The sequence below is a fragment of the Herpailurus yagouaroundi genome, unplaced genomic scaffold (genome assembly GCF_014898765.1).
Source record: "Herpailurus yagouaroundi ecotype Mexico unplaced genomic scaffold, PumYag 213, whole genome shotgun sequence".
NCBI classification, from domain to species: domain Eukaryota; kingdom Metazoa; phylum Chordata; class Mammalia; order Carnivora; family Felidae; genus Herpailurus; species Herpailurus yagouaroundi.
In genome coordinates, this window is record NW_024412444.1 from 9,973,896 (window position 1) to 9,992,900 (window position 19,005).

A 19,005-nucleotide genomic window follows, 5' to 3' on the forward strand; every position below is an offset into this window, starting at 1 on the left:
TCTCATTTATTGCACAAGTCTCCGAACCTGCTGTGTATGTTGTACACCTTATCTCATTTAATATTTCATACAGTCCTAGAAGGGAAGCAGTGCAATTACAACACTCATATACAGATGAGAAAGCCAAGGCTGTAAGGTCATGTAACTCGTTCAGAGTTATACTCTAAAAATATTTTACTTTAATTGGTTTCATTTATAAGGTATGTCCATTTGGCAAAAATGGCTTACATTTGGGAAATGAATGTTTGCCTCTGTTTTCAGCTGGATATGGGGTTCCCTTTCCAACCAATGAACCTACAGACATTATTCCTCGAAGCTGCCAGCTGACAACAGATGTTCCACAAGTCACGCAGCTGCTAAACATGACTAAGCTCCGCCAAACCGAAATAAAATTTGGAGGTCATCCCCTGAATTCAGCAGAATCAGGTATGCACTCAGGCACCTAAATTATAAGCATATTTATTTGTAAGACCAAAAAAAATAAGTAAACAAAAAAACAAAACGGAAAAAAAACAGCATTGCAATGATGCTTTATAGCTTGAAGTTAAATACTAAGTCACTCCAGCATCGACCCGTGTCTGTGATAAATCATTGTAAACTTCTCTTTAGCAACTAAAATACTTTCTTGGTTTTTACATACCAAATCAAAACATCCTTGGTTATTCCTCTCCTTTTCCTGTATGCTTCCAAGCCCAGCCAATTATCCCTCCTAAACAATCTGTCTCCTACTCTATCCTGTTGCTACTTTCATTGATCTGGTCCCCACCGTGGCCCTAGCCTCCCAGTTAATCTCCATGTTGCTGTCAGAATTATCTTTCTGACTGTAGAAATAGAAATGTGATCCTGGGGCGCCTGGGTGGCTCAGTCAGTTGAGCGTCCAACTTCGGCTCAGATCATGATCTCGCAGTTTGTGGGTTCAAGCCCCGCATTGGGCTCTGCACTGACAGCTCAGAGCCTGGAGCCTGCTTCGGATTCTGGGTCTCCCTCTCTCTCTGCCCCTCCCCCACTTGTGCTCTGTCTCTCAAAAATAAATAAATGTAAAAAAAAATTAAAAAAAAAGAAAGAAATGTGATCCTGTTGCTCTTTGATTAAAGACCTTTAATGCCCTTTCCCACCATTTTAGAAGACAAAATGAAACACCCCTCGGGAACTCACACAAAGCCAACCTCCCCTAGCCCAACCTCCTCCAGAGTTTCATGTCTCATACCCCATTTGTGACTTTCTAACCACTCTCTGTGGGCTTGTACACGTTCATATTTGGGGATTGCTGTTTCTTGGCCTAAAACGGCTGAATCCAACTTCAGCTCAGGTCATGATCTCATGGTTTGTGGGTTTGAGCCCCAGGTCGGGCTCTGTGCTGACAGCTCAGAGCCTGGAGCCTGCTTCCGATTTTGTGTCTCCCTCTCTTTCTCTGCCCTTCCCCTGCTCATGCTCGCTCTCTCTCTCTCTCTCTCTCTCTCTCTCTCTCAAAGGTAAAAAAAAAAAAGCATTAAAAATTAAAAAAAAAAAAAGAAACCTAATATTCTTCAGCTGAGTGGTTCTCATCTTCCTGTTTGTTAGAATCATCTGGGACATTTTAAAAATAACTTCTGTTAAAAAAAAATTCTTTTTTCCTAATGTCTGTGATTCATCTCCAGAGATTCTGACTTAATTGGCCTTGGATGGATATTTAAATGTTTTCAGTGATTCTGATGTGTAGCCTGGGTTGAAAACCACTGGATCACACATCCAAACAAAGCTGTGGCTCAGCTGACACTCACATGGAAGTAATCCTGAGGAAAGTGAAATGATGGTCATAATAAGGCACTTACAGACAAAGAAGTAGGTCCTGAAAGCATTCAATCAATACTTGCATAAATTTTTATTATAAATAAATATAAGACTTATGGAAGTGTAAGATGGTGCAGACGACTAAGCAAAGACAAGGAGATAGCAAAATACATGGGTGAGTTTTCTGAGGGATTAATAAGTATGAAGAATGGCCTCCGAAGGCTGAATGGCTGGGTCAGAAGAATACCTGAAGAGTATTCTCCTCCTACTGTCCTAAAGGAGAAACACAGTAATGCCCTTTTTAGGAAGATGAATTTGACACCAAGATTCAAGATGAATCTTTAAGTCAGGTAAAACCAGAGATTAAGAAATACAACTCAGATGTCTTTACAGCCATCTGAGCAAATAATGTCAGTGATGACCCTAAGTGATGCTACAGGAGAAACACAGGCAGGACTTGTTGATTCCCAGGTAACAGATGGGGAGAAGAGCAGGGTCAAAGTTTGAGAGAGGTCAAAGTAGAATCCAGAGAAAGGAGCTAGCATGATGAAATGAATGAGTTACAGAAATGGACTGTTTCACTCTCTATTTATCCTGGATTTATTTATTATTGGTATATTTTCTATATGTCGATCATCATCAGCATTACATGTCCTAAATTGTATATTCCTAGAGAATTAGGACCTATTTTGTAACTTTTTCAGTTTAAACCTTGTCAGGGGACTATGTGTAAATAGACACTATATTCCTAAACCCTTTATTATAAAATTTCCAAACTTCCAGAAAAGTGGAGTGAAGACGTAATAAACCCCCATGTTCCTATCACCTGCTTCCATAATTGCCAACTTTAGGCAAGGCATTTTGGTAGCACAGGGCACAGGTAGTGAGAAATTGTGTATTTTTATAGGTACTGTCTTTAAGGGGGGCAGGGATAGACAGAGACATAAATGGATGAAAAAGATCTCACTAACCAGACAGCTGCTGTAAACACCTCAGGTCACAAATCAATCTTAATGGAAGATTCACCACAGAATGAAATGAGTAAGAGTGTTTTTTTGTTTTGTTTTTTTTTGATAACCAAACACTCTATCTGTATCTGATAGGCTGTGAATGCTTTCAGTAACAGTAATGACTAAGCTGTAAAGCCTATCAAATATAAGAGCAATTGTGAATACTCGTTTTTCTTTTATCTCTCTGGCTTAATGTTTTAAGAATTAATTATGTCTTTAAATGAAAACACAAGTCTATATCCAGATTTTTTTGGTATCTTTTTTAAATTTAAAGTTCAAGGACACATGTAATGCCTGAGATTAAAGAGGAATTTGAGTAAATGTCAATTGCATCATTAACTCAATATTATAATTAAACAGAAACTTTTTCATAGGCCATATTTGATCCTAACTTGTAGAAGAGGATATTAGTATATATTTTGCAAATTCCATGAATGGGATCTCAATTGATAGTCAACTTGAGTCATGTATACAGAAAATTAATAATCATCATCTAATAGCAAACTTCTCCTGCCCTGTGAATCCCAATTTCTATTCCTTTATAACCATAAGGGTTATGATTGTTCCTCTTAACATAAATCCCATTGCACATGCAAGGCAGCTAAGATTACTTGAAAATAGAGTAGTCTCCCTTTATCTGAGGTTTCAGTTACCTGTGGTCAACTGTGTTTCACATCCTTGTGATGTATCCTCAGAAAGCCAGTAGTAGCCTAACTCTAGGTCACACGCCTACATCATCCATCTCACTTCATCTCATCATGTAGAAATTTTATCATCTCACATCATCATAAGAGTGGTGAGTACAGCACAATAAGATATTTTGAGAGAAAACATATTCATGTAACTTTTATTACAGTATATTGTTATAATTGTTCTATTTTATTATCAGTTATTGTTGTTAATCTCTTACTGTGCCCAATTTATAAATTAAACTTTATCAGAGGTATGTATGTATAGGAAAAAAACAGTATATATGTGGTTTGGCATTATTAATAGTTTCAAGCATCCATTGGTGGTCTTGGAATGTATCATCTGGGGATGGGAAGAGGCTACTGTATATTGAACTTTGTGGTTCTCTTTCTACAAATACTTTGCAGTTGCTAATTTTGTCATTTGTGGGCTTTGAAACTTACTATAAATGAATATAATTATAATTATTCTTCTCTGTATAAGATATTTTATTTGAAAGGTGCAGCTAATGAATAATGCCCAAGGGCAGACTTTCTAATCTTGGAAAAGCCAGAAGATATTTCTTCATTTTAACTATTTGTTTTTGTGTCTGTCTGAAAAATGGATTCCCCATGATGAGATTTTGAATTGCATGAGAAAATTACTGTGTGCTCTTATAATTGACTGTACAGTACTCATGCCAATTGTGTTTTTTATTATAAATGCACACACTGAGAGCCCAGTGAAGCTGCCACAGAAAGAAGTAGTTCCTTCCTATGGATGCTTTCTAGTATGTTCCCTTGAGCAAAAGAGGAAACCTTGAAGCTTCCATTTTAGAGTGCGTTTTGCTGACTGTCACATAACTTGATCAAGAGCACTAATAAAATTAATAAGATAATTGTGTTTCCCAAAAGCCAACATTCCCACACTTCTGCTCTGTTCACTTTGTCAGTTCCCAGTGCACATTAGCTAATGACTGTTAGCCTGCAGAGAATTGTGGGGTCTTTAATGATCTTATTTTCATTAATGGGACCCCAGTTTAATTGAACCAGAGAATCTGTCTGGTTATTGAAGTTGAGCATTCGGCTACTAATGACAAGATGCAATGGTCCACTAAGCACAAATCAAAACTAGTAATTTGCTTAAAAATTAGAATGCAGTTTTCCCAAGTACCCTCCTTTCCACAGCAGAGGTCTTAGTGGGCTTCTACTCCTTTTTTAAATAAGAAGACACTGGCATCTCTATCTCACAGCACAGTTGCACATAGGTAAGTTAATGCATTTAGCACAACCCTGAAATAATCATCTAACTATAGTTGGCACTGGTGAGATCCTTATTAGAATTTCTTCTTTGGGTTTCACATTATGAAAGCAAAATTCAAATCAGGTAACAAAATTCACTGTAAAGTAGAACCTAAAAGAAGAAGGATTTGGATCCTGACTCCAGGAAAAAACAAAACAATTTTTTAAACTCACACTTTCAGTAAAGCCTTGTCTTAAGATTATTGGTTTAGGGGCGCCTGGGTGGCGCAGTCGGTTGGGCGTCCGACTTCAGCCAGGTCACGATCTCGCGGTCCCTGAGTTCGAGCCCCGCGTCAGGCTCTGGGCTGATGGCTCAGAGCCTGGAGCCTGCTTCCGATTCTGTGTCTCCCTCTCTCTCTGCCCCTCCCCCGTTCATGCTGTCTCTGTCTTAAAAATAAATAAACGTTGAAAAAAAATGTTTTAAAAAAAAGATTATTGGTTTAAAGAGATGTCACAATTTCTGGGTCCAATGTCTGATAATAAGAGTAAACTCCACTGTCTCTTACATTTGAATTATATATCCTCTTTCCCCATCTTTAGCAAAAATAAGGCATAACTGGTCATATTCCTTCATTAAAAATTTTTAAGCATGAAAGGAATTTAGTCTGGATATTGGTCAGGATCTGTGAAATTCGTTAACAGCAGAAATATCACAAATCATACATAGAGTGAATTTTAATTTTTCTGTGATTTTCCACCAAATATTGATGAAACTTTGATATATAAATATTACTACAATATTAAATGTGAAAAACACATCTAATCCATTTGATAATTGTGCTACTTTGCAGGACTGACTTGTTCCAACCTTTCCATTTCTCCTTTAGATGTCTATTACAGCATGGGTTATAATAAAAACCTGTGCATAGTAGGGAGTTGATTAAATACCCAGACAATAAGATATTATGGATACAGCTATACAGATGACCTGATCTGCTTATGATGGTCTGGAAAGGTCTCAAAGCTGTGTCAGTGAAACATGGAAACATAGGATGCTATTTCTGTATGAGCCCACTGACTTAAGTAAATAAGATAGCTACCTAGGAATGCTGGTATATGCATACATTTTTTTAAGGAAATACAAAAAAATTTACAGTGACCTTTAAGAACGAGGACTAGTAGAGGCAAGGGGCAGGAAGATAAGACTTTTACTTCTCATGTCTTCCTCTATTAGAGAATTTTAACTTACTTCATTCATGATTTGTGACATTACTAGATGTATTATGTTAGAGCAATTATGAGACATTTTTAGTTTCTTCTATATGCTTTTCTGTCTTTTGAAAAACCCAGAGAATTGCTATAAAATTAAAATACATTTCTTTATTTAATGTCAGTATTTTCATTTAAGATATATAGTGGGAAGTAAATCCAAAAGTAGTGACAAAATAAAATCTTTTAAGTATATAGTTAAATATTAAATTTCTTTATTTATGATATAATAGGGAAATATGTATTTTAACCTATACTGTATTAGTATGAATTATGCTCACATACATTTTTACACATAGTTCACATAGTGGTGAACCTGGGACTGTAATCATCAAGGTCCTCATCCTCTCTGTAACATCACTCTGCTTTCGTTTCCATCACAGCACTTATCCTTACCTGGTATCTTCTTGTTTACTTAATTGTTTGCTTATTGTTGTGTCCCCAACTGGAATGTGAGCTTCAAAACTGCAGGGGTCCTAGTATCCCTAGCACTTAGCTCAGTCTTTAACACTTACAAGAACTGAATAGATATTTGTGAATTAAGTAATCGATGAGTGATGCTAGCCATATAATTTGAGCAGGTGAGTATATTAAGCAGCAAATCATCATCATCATCACCACTAATGTTTAGTAAGTTTTTGCTATATCTTTTACACAGTGTATTAGTCAGGTTTCTCCAGAGAAACAGAACACACACATATATACAACTTACATATAATACAGGCCTTGATAGATAACTTCCACCATTAGGTTTTAGAATAAAGAGAGAGAGAGACCTATCATAAGGAATTGGGTCACACAATTTTGGAGACTGAGAAGTCTCAGGATCTGCAGTCATCAAGCTGGAGACCCAGAAGAGCCGATAATGTAGTTCCTGTCCAAACCCAAATGCCTGAGAACCAGGAGACCTGATAGTGAAAGTGCCAGTCGGAGGGCAGCTGCAGACTTCTTAAGGAGTCAGGCAGAGAGATCAAATTCTCCCTTCCTCCACTTTTTTGTTTTATTCAGCCCCTCCATGGATTGGGTGATGATGCCCACCTACCATGGGGCTTGGGGTGGAATTTACCAATTCAAATGTTAATTTCATCCAGACTTGCCCTCACAGTCACTCTCAGAGTCATAGTTAATCTGGGCACCCTGTGGCCCAGTCAAGGTGATAGATACATAAAATTAGCCATCACACATCATTTATCCCATTTAATCCTCTGATACACCTTTTTGTGTAGAAACCATCAGAATCAATATTTTGAAGATAAGGAAACTGAGGCTCACAGAGATAAAGTAATTAGTGAGTGGTAGACCTAGGATTGACCAGGCAGTCTGTTTTAGAGATGCATTCTTAATTACTCACTCCCATTAAGCAATTTCGGGGGAGCCTTCTCTCATATTATAGGAAACTGTCCTAGTTCCAAAACCAAATGATGGAAATTATATACTAAGGCCTATGTTATGTATAAGCTCCATTCTTTATTAAAAATGGAAAGTTTTCCTGAGATGATAAAACTGTTTCCCTGAAAATGTTCCTTTACTCATTAATAGTAAAGACCAAAACTAGGCCATTGATAGCTTTTTAATAAATTAGGAGTTTGTGAAGAAAAGTAATATCTTGTGCTTTATTGCTTTTTATCTTGTTGCCATAGCCTAACTTTACACACAGATGACATTGTCTAAGGTCGTACACAAGTTTAGTGGAGAAAGAGCTATTCTAATTTTAGTTTTTAATGTGTTTTATTGCCTTTCAAAAATGTCTTAAATTTTTTATTAATGAGATATGGCTAAATACTGGTATTAATTATTTGCAAAAATTGAAGAGTGATTTTCATCACCTAAGGCCTTCCCTGCTTTAGTCACTCACCTACCTACTTGTCTTTTCATCACGCTTCCAGAGTTTACAGACTGCCAGTCCTCCCAACTGGTCTAAAAGAGTTTTGAAATAAAATTTTCTGCATAGGATGTGCACTCTCAAATTAGCCACACTTCCCCCACCTCACATTCTGTAAATGCCTGCCTTTCACATATGTGTTACCTGCCTGGCACTGAACCCACTTCCGTTTCCATTTGTCCTTCTCCCCACACCCCACTTTCTTTCCTCTGAAAAAGGATATTACAGTATTATATTCTATATTTGATACCTCATAAACCCCATTTGTCTTCACCACATACATTAACTATCATATCCTTAAAGTTCTGGTACTTACCTATACAGGCATTAACAGACCCACTTTTCAGATAGCAAAATAAGTGTTTCATCAGATGTCTTCACAAAACTGCACAGAAAATAAATAGTGGACATGGGAAGAATCCCCTGCAATGCCCTCGTGGCCCACTGAGGGCAGCATCGTATGTGGTAAGCCTTGGGACACTGGAGTTCTGAGCCCCTGCTCTGTGTGGACAGATCTCTGAACATCATGAGCCTCCATTTCTTCATCTATGGAGGACATAGGATAATATCACAAGTGATTGGAAATTGCACAGAGGCTATGTACGTATCATATCCGTCATCTTTTAGATTCCAAGTTGAATGTCTCTCCCCCGCTAACCCCAATACTAGATACCAGCCCTCTGTTAAATACACTTAATTACCTTCCGAACTTTTCCTGCACACCTCTTATCACACTGGTAATCATGTAGTTATTTATGAATGACTTGCTGTGATATCTGTCTCCCCCATGAGACTGTGGGCTCCTTGAAAGAGGTATGTGTTCATCTTATTCCCTGTCTTACTCTGTACCTAGAGCGGCTAGCCAGGGCAGTTGCCTAATCATTACTGAAAGGATAGGTGAATGAAGGAATAAATGATTATGAACGGACTTTGTAAAGTGATAAATGCTATTCAAGATATAATATATTAATAGCATATTTACTAACCATTTAGTCCCTACTAAGCACAGTATTTGGCATGTTACATGCATTGTTTCATACAATCTAAGAAAAGCACCATAACTTAAGCACTGTCATTATCTCAATCTTAATGAAAGAAAGTGAGGCTTAGAAAGGTTAAGCACCTTGTCTAAAATAATATTGCTCCACAGAACAGCCCTTTTTGTATTTTTGACATTCTTTATAACAGTGCACATATAATAAAATAAAAATTAATCCAATTCAAGGTCTGGATTCTGGTAGCAAGTTTAATTCTGATTTGATTGCTAGATAATAGATGTAAGTCTTGAGCATGACCCTTCAATGATTAGAGTTGAAAATTCAGCAGGTTTTTCTGGTTAAGCTTTGAAAACCCTGCAAACTTAAATGACTATTATAATTAGAACATTGTATCTTGAGACAAAAATGAATGTTTATTTTTCTAAGAGACAATTAGAGAGTAGACCCTCAGGTTTTATATTCTAACTACAAAGGCATGTACCCCTCATAAAATAGCAAAATAATTAATGGTAACATCTCTGACCTACACCAAGTTCATTTTCCACAAACTCAAGAAAATGAAACGCCTAGAGCATGACTTTAATCGTGATTTTTAACCTTATATTGTGCATATTGATATCATTCTTAAAAGAGCTCCCTTTAGAATTCAAAAGGCATGGGTTTCTGCTTGTAGTGTTCTTTTATTAAGATGTTTCTCATTATAGATAGAAACTTTGTCCCTTTTACTTTTTATTTTAGAAACCAAAGTCTAAGTTACTTTCCCTTGTAGGTTTTAATTAGGATTCTCTTACAGTAGATAAATAGCATGATACATATTTACAGAGAGAATCATGACAATGATTATAAATAGAATTACTAAAATGAAACAGGCTTTAAGAATGTATATATGTTAATTGTACCAAAAAGTTGAGTCTATTAACTAAGGAGATAACCTAATGGGAGAGTATTGATATATAGAGTATTGGTTTGTGAAAACATGCACTAGCATTTGTAAATTTTAGAAAATAGACTTAAATGTAAATGCGTAGTGATAGATTAGTCTTTAAAGAAACTGTATAGATGAGGATCATATCTAACTTTCTGTGATTTAGAAGATTGTATTATATGAGGTTTAGGTATACCTTTAATGGTCACTGAATATCTACGGCTAAGCAAGATATTCCTCTAAAAAATTCAAGGTATTTAGGAATTTTTTTTAAATACCTACAAACTAGTTAATATGTACATTTTGTTGAATTAAAGCTGGAACTATATCAGTATGACCTTTTAAATATGCCCTCCCCTAAAAAAATCTTCCTTTTAATCTTGAATGCTATTTATAATTGTGGTGAGATTTATCCGTTGTCTACCATGTACTGTACTGGGCTCCACAGGTGGGGATACATACAGTACCAAATAAATGGCCTTTCTATTCAAAGGAGCTTAAATTAATTGGGGGGAACATATATATATACACATATATATATATATATGTATATATATATATATACACAGAGAGAGAGAGAGAGAGTAAGAAAAAACATTAAGGAAATTGCCCCATAAGATGTTTGAACAGAAAGATATGCAAAAAATATGCCCATTCCTAATGGTTCCCATGACTGGAAGTTCCAAAAAAAAAAAAAAATTCTCCTATTCTGATTACTGAAAATTTCCGTGTAGGCCCAAGCCAACTCCCATGACATTCAGGACCCTCAGTGGCTCTTTCTGGGGAAAATCCACATTTGAGAACAAAATCAATAGTCCAAGATTTGTTCTACTTGGTCACAAAAGGTACAAACGATGATAGATTCTATAACAAATTTTTCCAATTGGCCTGGGATTTGAGTGTCATTTCTTTCTGTTACTGGTCCTGAGAGGCTAACAGGGTTTTGTTAACTCCAAATGGATATTTATAATGACTTTTAAAACACAGATGTACATACAACCAATAATCTATTTGCTAACACTAGAAAATTTCACATGTAATCTGAGTAGGCATCTGATTGTAGTGCCATAGCATTACTACTGTTGAAAGCCATACCACTCATTTAATTATCAATGTGTGTTGGTCATTGTTCATCCTTCTCATCCCCCATATCCTGGAGTTGTCCAGTCCTATCCAGTCTTCGTCCTCAGTTCACAGACAGATTTTTCTTAAAATGAAAACTGAAATTCTAGCCAAAGTTAAAAATATTTAGTCACTGGGGCACCTGGGTGGTTGAGCATCTGACTTCAGCTCAAGTCATCATCTCATGATTCGTGGGTTCAAACCCTGCATCAGGCTTGCTGCTGTCAGTGCAGAGCCCGCTTTGGATCTTCTGTCCCTCTCTCTCTGTGCGCTCTCTCTCTCTCTCTCTCTCTCTCTCTCTCTCTCAAAAATAAATTAAAAAAAAGAAATATTTAGTCATTTAATCCAACATCCCTTTGATTCATTACATTTAATGATTTATTCATTTTGCTCAACAAGTATCTATAACTCCATGTCAGGCACCAGACTAGCAATTCAGGGGTGAAGAAGTAGGCTACTGAGTTTATATCTACTGAAGCATATATTATCAGAGAATCCCACAAACACATGTAAAAGGGCAATTTTGATGGAAATTTATGTGAGGGAAAGGTTATGGGAATACCTGTACTGGAAGAGCCTTCTAGCCATGGGGAACAGCATGCACAAATGGTCTGGTAGGCAGGAAGAGCTGAGGAGGCCAGGCTTTTGAGAGAGCAGAAAATGAGAGTGAAAGGTATGAAGTGAAGCAAGAACATGTAGGTTTTTGCAGCTACTGTTAAGGGCTTTCTTCTTAATCCTAAGAGCAGCGGGGAAGCCATTGAAAAGTTTTGAGGGAAAGGAGTGCATCCATCATAAGACCACTCTGGCCGCATTTTGGAGAGGGAATGGGACAGGGAGCCAGAACAGACATGGTAGGTCACTTAGAGGCTTTGCAATCATCCAGGAGAGGGATGATGATCGCCTGGATTGCAGTGCTGGCAGAGGCAGTACAGAGAAGTGGACATGGATTGGCTGTGGAGAAGGTGGAGGGAGGAGTCAAGAATGATACCCAGATCCTAACTGTTCAAACTCAACGGATTGTAGTGCCATACTCTAGACCAAGTTTTCTGTTGGAAGCATGTTGGAGACGTGGAAAAGGAATTGAGCAAGAAGGCCACTGGAGACAAGGAGTAGAGCTCTGAAGAGAGGACTAGGCTAGAAATGGAAAGTAGGAAGTCATCTGGTATCTGAATCTGCCTCAGAACAGCCAGAATATCTTCCCACACTTCTGCTTGGACACCTTCAAAATGACAGAAAATTCTCCACCACCATGACCAGACATGATTAATTAAAGAAAGATGCTCCTTATGTTGGAGTAAAACCTTGAAGTAAATTCTTCTCATTAGTTATGTTCTTGCCCTTTGGACAAATGGAATTTCTCTTCTACCAAACAGGGCTTCAAGAATTTGAAGAAAACTGAAACAGTACAGCTGCTCACCACTTTGCCAGCCATTTTAGTCTTCTGTCCAGCAAACATTCTCTCATATCATGTCAGCAATCTGACCCTTGCCCAACCCTTCAGCTTCATCTGTTGCAGACACAAAACCAGACCCAGAACACCCATCTTTCCACACATGTTGCTTCCACTCAGATCTAAATAAACACTTGGAGCTTCCCAAGCGTGGCATGCTTTCACTAATTTTTGTGCCTTTTTTCATGCCTTCTCAGGGGAGTGGTTTTTAACTCTAGCACATGTAAAATCATAGCTCTACAGCAGAGGCTAAAGAGACCACCCAGCTAACTATAGGAATTTTTTCAAGGAATAGATCAGACAGGAAGTGGCCAATAGCTAATGTATATCCAGGACTGTGGGACAAACGTGGACTTACTTGGAGCCGACATCATCACATTCAAGTTGGTTCTGTCTTGCAAGTGAGCAGAGCAGAAGACTTTCTAGCTTGCAGGCAGTTTTTTGATTTAAGGACCATCACCCTCACCTGCTCTTTTAGTCCGGGAAGCCTACCTACAGTCACAAAGAGCCCCACAGCCTCATCTAGTCAGGAGTTCCTCCAGCAGCCTTCCATGTGGTCATTCAGAGACCAAGTCTCCTTTTATGCAATGATTCTTCTCGGAGCCTTAAAGTCCTCCCTTGGATCTTCTTCATCTTATCAAGAGATGAGGGCAGAGAGATTACTGGGGATTATGCAGGGGGTTTTAGAGGCCAGGAATTAGTTTACACTTCTCACATTTCACTTCTTACAGTCTCATTAACCAGAACTCAGTCACATGACCCATATAACTGCAGAAAAGGCTCAAAATGTAATGTAGCTGTATGCCCAGAAGAAGGGAAAGACAGCAAGGTTTGGTAATCACATCTGCCTTATCCTGGAGGTGAAACCAATTTGTTCTCTTTCTCCCACAAAACTTTCAATGATACCCTGTTGCCTAACCAAATTTAAAATTGGCTCTTAGCATTTTAAGGCTCTGTTCATTGTGACCCAAACTCATCCTTCCAGCTGAACTGGTAATTTCATTCCCCAAGGATACCCTACCAGTTCACTCTTCCTCGTCTTTATTCAGACACTTTTTTCTGTCTAGGGCACCCCACATCTTTCATTCTTGAAATCTTATGTCATTCAAGGTCCACTCAAGAAGTCACTTACTCTTTTTCTTTTCTTTTAATCGTGAGAAGTGCACTCCTTAATCCCCATCCCCTATTTCACCCTTCCCCCACCCACCTCCCCTCTGGTAATCATCAGTTCTCTGTCGTTAATAATCTGTTTCTTGGTTGTCCCTCTCTTTTTTACTGACCCCTTTTCTTATTTGTTTTGTTTCTTAAATTCCACGTATGAGTGCAATCATATGGTATGTGTCTTTCTCTAATTGGCTTATTTTGTTTAGTATAATACTCTGTAGCTCCATCTATGTCGTTGCAAAGGGCAAGATTTCATTCTTTTTTAACACTAAATAATATTTAGTAACTTAGTGTATGTGTGTGTGTGTGTGTGTGTGTGTGTGTGTGTGTGTATATAATTCACATCTTCTTTATCCATTCATCTATCAGTGGACACTTGGGCTGCTTCCATAGTTCCATAGTTTGGCTATTGTAAATAATGCTGCAATAAACATAGGGGTGCAGGTATCCCTTGAATTAATGTATTGGTATTTGGGGGGGGGGGGGGAATACCCAGTAGTGTGATTACTGGATTGTAGGGTAATTCTAATTTTAATTATTTGAGGTATAAGAGGTCACTTATTCTTCATTCCCACTGGTCTGCTTTGTGTTACGGTTACCTGTTGTACTATCACCTCCCTCTAGACTCCTCAAGGGCAAGCAGTATATCTTATCTATTTTGTGTCCCTGATAACCTCTATTATGTGCTCAAGAGAGTGCTCAATCAAATATCTGTTCACTTGACTTAATTTTATTTAAACTACTTCCTTACTAGGATGTATATTTTAGTAACTGTTCTTTCTTTTCTCTCCCTCCTCCTCTCTTTTTTTGAGGCAAAATATTTGTGGCAGTGGTTCTCAAATGACTGTGAGCATAAGAACTATTTGGGAGAGCTTGTTAAAATTATAGATTTCTGCCTCCCCTCCCTAAGATGCTAATTCTACAGATCTGGTAGATCTGATGTTAGGCTTCAGCATCTGCATTTTTTATAAGTGCCCTGTAGTGGAATTTGGATCATGTGACACCTGGATTGTATTTTCAGAAACATTGCAACATGGTACTAGTCATTATATCCATTAATGGACTATTATTGCCTTCCTTAAACAAAACAGATCAGTTCATTAACAAGGGAACAGGCAGTGTGCGTACCAGTAAAAATCACGATGTTTGTCATATCGCCTTTGGATCCAGAGTACTTGGACCACCTCCACTCTCTGGCAGAAGAAATAACATGAGGATATCCAGTGAGGTAGGAGCAAGATTTGAAGAGCTCATCTAAGCGTGAGAGGCATGGGAAGGGAAGGGTTTTTTCCCCAGTGCAGGGATTGGGGGTTGGGGAAGAAGGAGAGAGACTACATGCCAAAAGCAGAAGGCTTGAATAAATTTGGAACAAATTCTGGATTTTTAAAAAAACCTCAAAACTGTTTTATTTTTGCCATATCAACACAATTAACATTTCTGAGTATTCTTTTCATTAACTGTGTTCACAAAACTTAAAGACAAATATATGTGAGCACATTTTATGGTCTCTCCTTCAAAAAGGAATTGGATCATCACCAGACACCTTACAACAACCAGATTCTCAAATGTTGTATTTTTATTTTTAATTTCCTCCGAATTTCAGACATACACAGAAATTTTCAACTCACCACCTACCTACTAAAGATGGAATGTATCAAATAAGCACATTTTAACTTGTGTCTAGAAGACTCGCTTGACTTCTGTTTTATCTCATGTTATATTTCTCCTTCCATTCCTTTCCAATTTTCTACTATAATTTTCCTCTCCACCAACTTTCTAATCTATTCATTTCCTCTAGTTTTTTTTTCTCACATTTTAGTTGCCCAAATATTATTAATCTGTGTATATTCTACAGGAAATAAATGCAATTCCCATATTTAAAAATGTGCAGATAATTCCTTTTCCTTATAGACAATAAGATCCATTGGGTCCAGAAATAACCGATCATGCCAACAGTCTATGGCAGAGAACTGTGTTAGCAGTGCAGAAATGTCAGCCTCACTGATACCTGCGTCGGAGGAGCAAAGACATAAAGAAAATATTTGCCAAATAAAGCAGACCGTACCTATTCATGGTAAGAATCGTGCATAAGTTTGTTTTTAATTTTTTTTATGTGTATTTATTTCTGAGAGAGAGAGAGAGAGAGAGAGAGAGAGAGAGTGCAGGCTGGGGAGGAGCAGAGAAAAAGGGAGACACAGAATCCAAAGCAGGCTCCAGGCTCTGAGCTGTCAGCACAGAGCCCAATGCGAGGCTTGAACTCACAAGCCATGAGATCATGACCTGAGCTGAAGTCAGACACTTAACTTACTGAGCCACCATGCATAAGTTTTGATAGCTAGGGGAAAACAGTTAGAAATGTTCTTGTGAAGATAAATTCGAAGTTATATTCTTGACTAGATCTTACATCCAGAGAATTATCATTTAAAAATGAAAAATATGAAAAAAAAGTAATTAAATAAATAAAAATGAAAAAGATGGTGGATATTGAAGTATGTTCAAATTTATACATATATTATCATCTAGAACCTATTATTCTCTTTATTCCACTATTTCAAATTGCCACAGTACCCTGTGTTTTTATTTTATGATGATTGGCAAGGAAATAATATAGCATTCTACTGTCACTATATTTTGAGAACTCCACCTGCATTTTAAGTTTTCTTAATTATATCTTTTAACTAATCTCTTCCATTTATAAAGTGCTTTTTATTTTCTCTTGTTGCTATAAAAATAACCCTGTTGGTGAAGGGGAGATTTTTGTCCCATTTTATAGATTGAAGGTTCATGGCTAACAGAGAGGCAAAGTGATTTGAAATTTGTAATCATTGGAAAGGATTGAGACCAGCACCAAAGGCTTACCACTCACTGTCAGTTTTTCCATTCTTGCATGTCTGACTTTTGTGAGAGTTGAAAAGGGGGGCACTTGTGTTCATTTTATTTGCTTTAGAGATTAATGATCATTATTACAGACTATATTTCCCATGCAATACAAAACTGAGATAAAGAAATGAATAACACAGATATTTAGTCCCAACTCTACCACCATTTGTGAGACCTTAATCAAATTTCCCAAACCTTGTGGGCCTCAGTTTCCTCATCTATAAAATGGGGATAAAATTACTGCTGGCACTATAGTAGTAATGACTGCCTCACATGGTCTTTGTGAGGATTCAAGAAGAAAAATCAGTCAAATATACCATATTGTGCCAAGAAATTAAACATTCAGTTATTATTAAGTGCTACTATGAATATTATTATTATTACTATTACATAATTAAATTACACTTAAGAATTCTTTTTCAGGTTTAATCTCAGTTCTCTATGGTTCTTTAGAAATTTATCTACCTCTTCTTTTAAAGGAAGAAATTATTCTTCTGTATTAGCTATCAGTTCCATTTTTTATGTTTTTTAATATAGCGTGTTGTGTGATTAACATTAACTAAATTACCTGTAGCTCTCTGTAAGGTTATGTTACAAGAATAAAATGTGTTAGTAATTTTGAAAGCCTCATATGATCCTAATATTGGAGTAGGAATAAATACCTATTTTCCATGAAGGAATAAGTTATGCTTTTGATATAGCTTTGCATGATGTCAAAATGATACGGGAACATTCTCATTATGGCTCTAATTATATTTACTGAGTTATTTCAAACCATATACTACTTTCTGTTCTGGCTTTTTGTTCTTTGATATGAAAACATACCAGCTGATCTGCATGTTATGCACCCACATCCCCCTCAAGAACCATCAGCAGATAAGAATAATAACAGGAGAAGATTACGATTAAAAAGCACCAACAGAGAAAGGACAGAGGCACACCGAGGTACGACCCTAATTCAATACTATCTTATATCTGTATATTATTCAGAACAATGGAATCTCTCTCTGCAGGTTGTAAATTTCAAAGGATTACGAACCAATTCATTTAAAATATAAATATCTTTTCTACAGGGATTATGGAAATCAAATTTTCTGCAAAAGAATTGCTCTAGAGCCCTAACGGAGATTTGCTGGATTAAATAGACAGTACCGCAGAAATAAAGGACTTCCTACTTTCTACTCTCAAAGGCTGAATAAGCTTAAATTACTGTTTTTTAGAAACGGCCCAAATTTGATAGGGGAGGTTTCTTCCTGCAGACTTTCCTAAAATTGAACTTAACTCGTAATTTTTCATGTTTCATTTATATCTCTTCTTTTTAAATTGAGCCCTTTTCAGATATGCATATTCATCTTTTTTTACATTTACTGTCTCTCCCTTTTGACTCTATGCCATCTGATATAATGTAGGTTAAAATTTCAACTGTTTGCAACCAGTAAAGCATTAGATAAATTTAGGTGGCTATTATAGTTATCCCTTTGAATACTGGATTTGAGGTAATGCAAGGATAGATTTGTCTGCACATGCAGTAGTTACCCTGAGTCAAGCCCAGAGTATGTCTTGTACTCATCTGCTACCATAATTTCTCAAAAATGTAGGGTTCTTGGGTATGCTGAAATTCAACTTGTTAGGATTTGTGTTATTTTTATAAAATGATAGAAAAATTAATTGTGTCCATTTTCTTAAGATGCTGAAGGAAAGAGCTTGGTTTAAAAGAGTCTGTTTCAGCAAGAGTTGTAATTTAAAGTAAACACACTCCATTTTATGTGGAACCAAAGGGGAAAATATAGGACCCTTTAAAAATGATATGGGTTTTGGAATTCCTTTTATTGCATATTGTAAAACTTAAATCTAAAATGTCCCCCATGCAAATATCAAGGAGTTTAAAGATGAACCGCTACAAAAATGCAGCTGAGTTCATCTTTAAAACATTCTAGTGGAAAAGAAAAAAAAACTGCATATAATCTGTATTGTCACCTCTGATGTGCTTTTCAATAGTCATGTAGAAAAGTACCCCATGTTAATAGTGTTCTTTGAAAATAACTTTTTTAAAAAATCAAAAATAACATAGTGGAAAATATTTATTCCAATAAAGGCTATTCTTCGGGAAATAACAGGAATGAAGATAAAGCGACAACCCCCCTCAACAGTGTGTCCCAACAGAAAGCAGAGATGAACCCAAGCTCTCCAGCACCACAGTCTCCTGATCAAGCAGGTTGGCATCTTTATGGCACCCCAGAATCGTTAATAATGAATAAAATCTAAGTATGTCAAACATTTCAAACCCAGTCATTTTGAAAAGTTGTGATTCAGTCGCTTGCTAAAAATCTATCATTTTTCATAAATCTCCTTTTAACCCCACTTGCATGTCAGACTTTGAGGGATGAAAGGGTATTTTTATGTTCAAGTTTCAATGCATCAGAAGGAAAGTTTGAAACTCCAAAGTTTTCACCTGACATCATCACCATCCCCAAAGATTACCTATTGTTACAAGTCCCCCATCCTCTTTATAATGGAGATGGTTGGAGTCTAGCACATTGAGCCCATCAACATATCTTGCCTAGCAGGTGTGTGGTACTTTTACAAAGGCGAATTGTTCTGAGCGAGGGAAAAGGGAAAATAAAT

General features: G+C 37.0%; 1 protein-coding gene across 13 annotated transcripts in view; it reads left to right on the forward strand.

Annotated features, from left to right (window-relative positions):
• The window catches only part of CFAP20DC (CFAP20 domain containing), a 238,572-nt gene that overhangs the window by 130,223 nt on the left and 89,344 nt on the right, over positions 1 to 19,005 (forward strand). For 12 of the 13 annotated variants that reach the window (XM_040454584.1, XM_040454589.1, XM_040454595.1 and 9 more), the window contains 5 exons: positions 262 to 426; positions 14,592 to 14,728; positions 15,412 to 15,574; positions 17,209 to 17,325; positions 18,476 to 18,595. In XM_040454584.1, coding sequence (XP_040310518.1) covers positions 262 to 426; positions 14,592 to 14,728; positions 15,412 to 15,574; positions 17,209 to 17,325; positions 18,476 to 18,595 — 702 coding nt within the window. The remainder of the gene's footprint in view (positions 1 to 261; positions 427 to 14,591; positions 14,729 to 15,411; positions 15,575 to 17,208; positions 17,326 to 18,475; positions 18,596 to 19,005) is intronic. The other variant, XM_040454585.1, reaches the window with a different exon arrangement.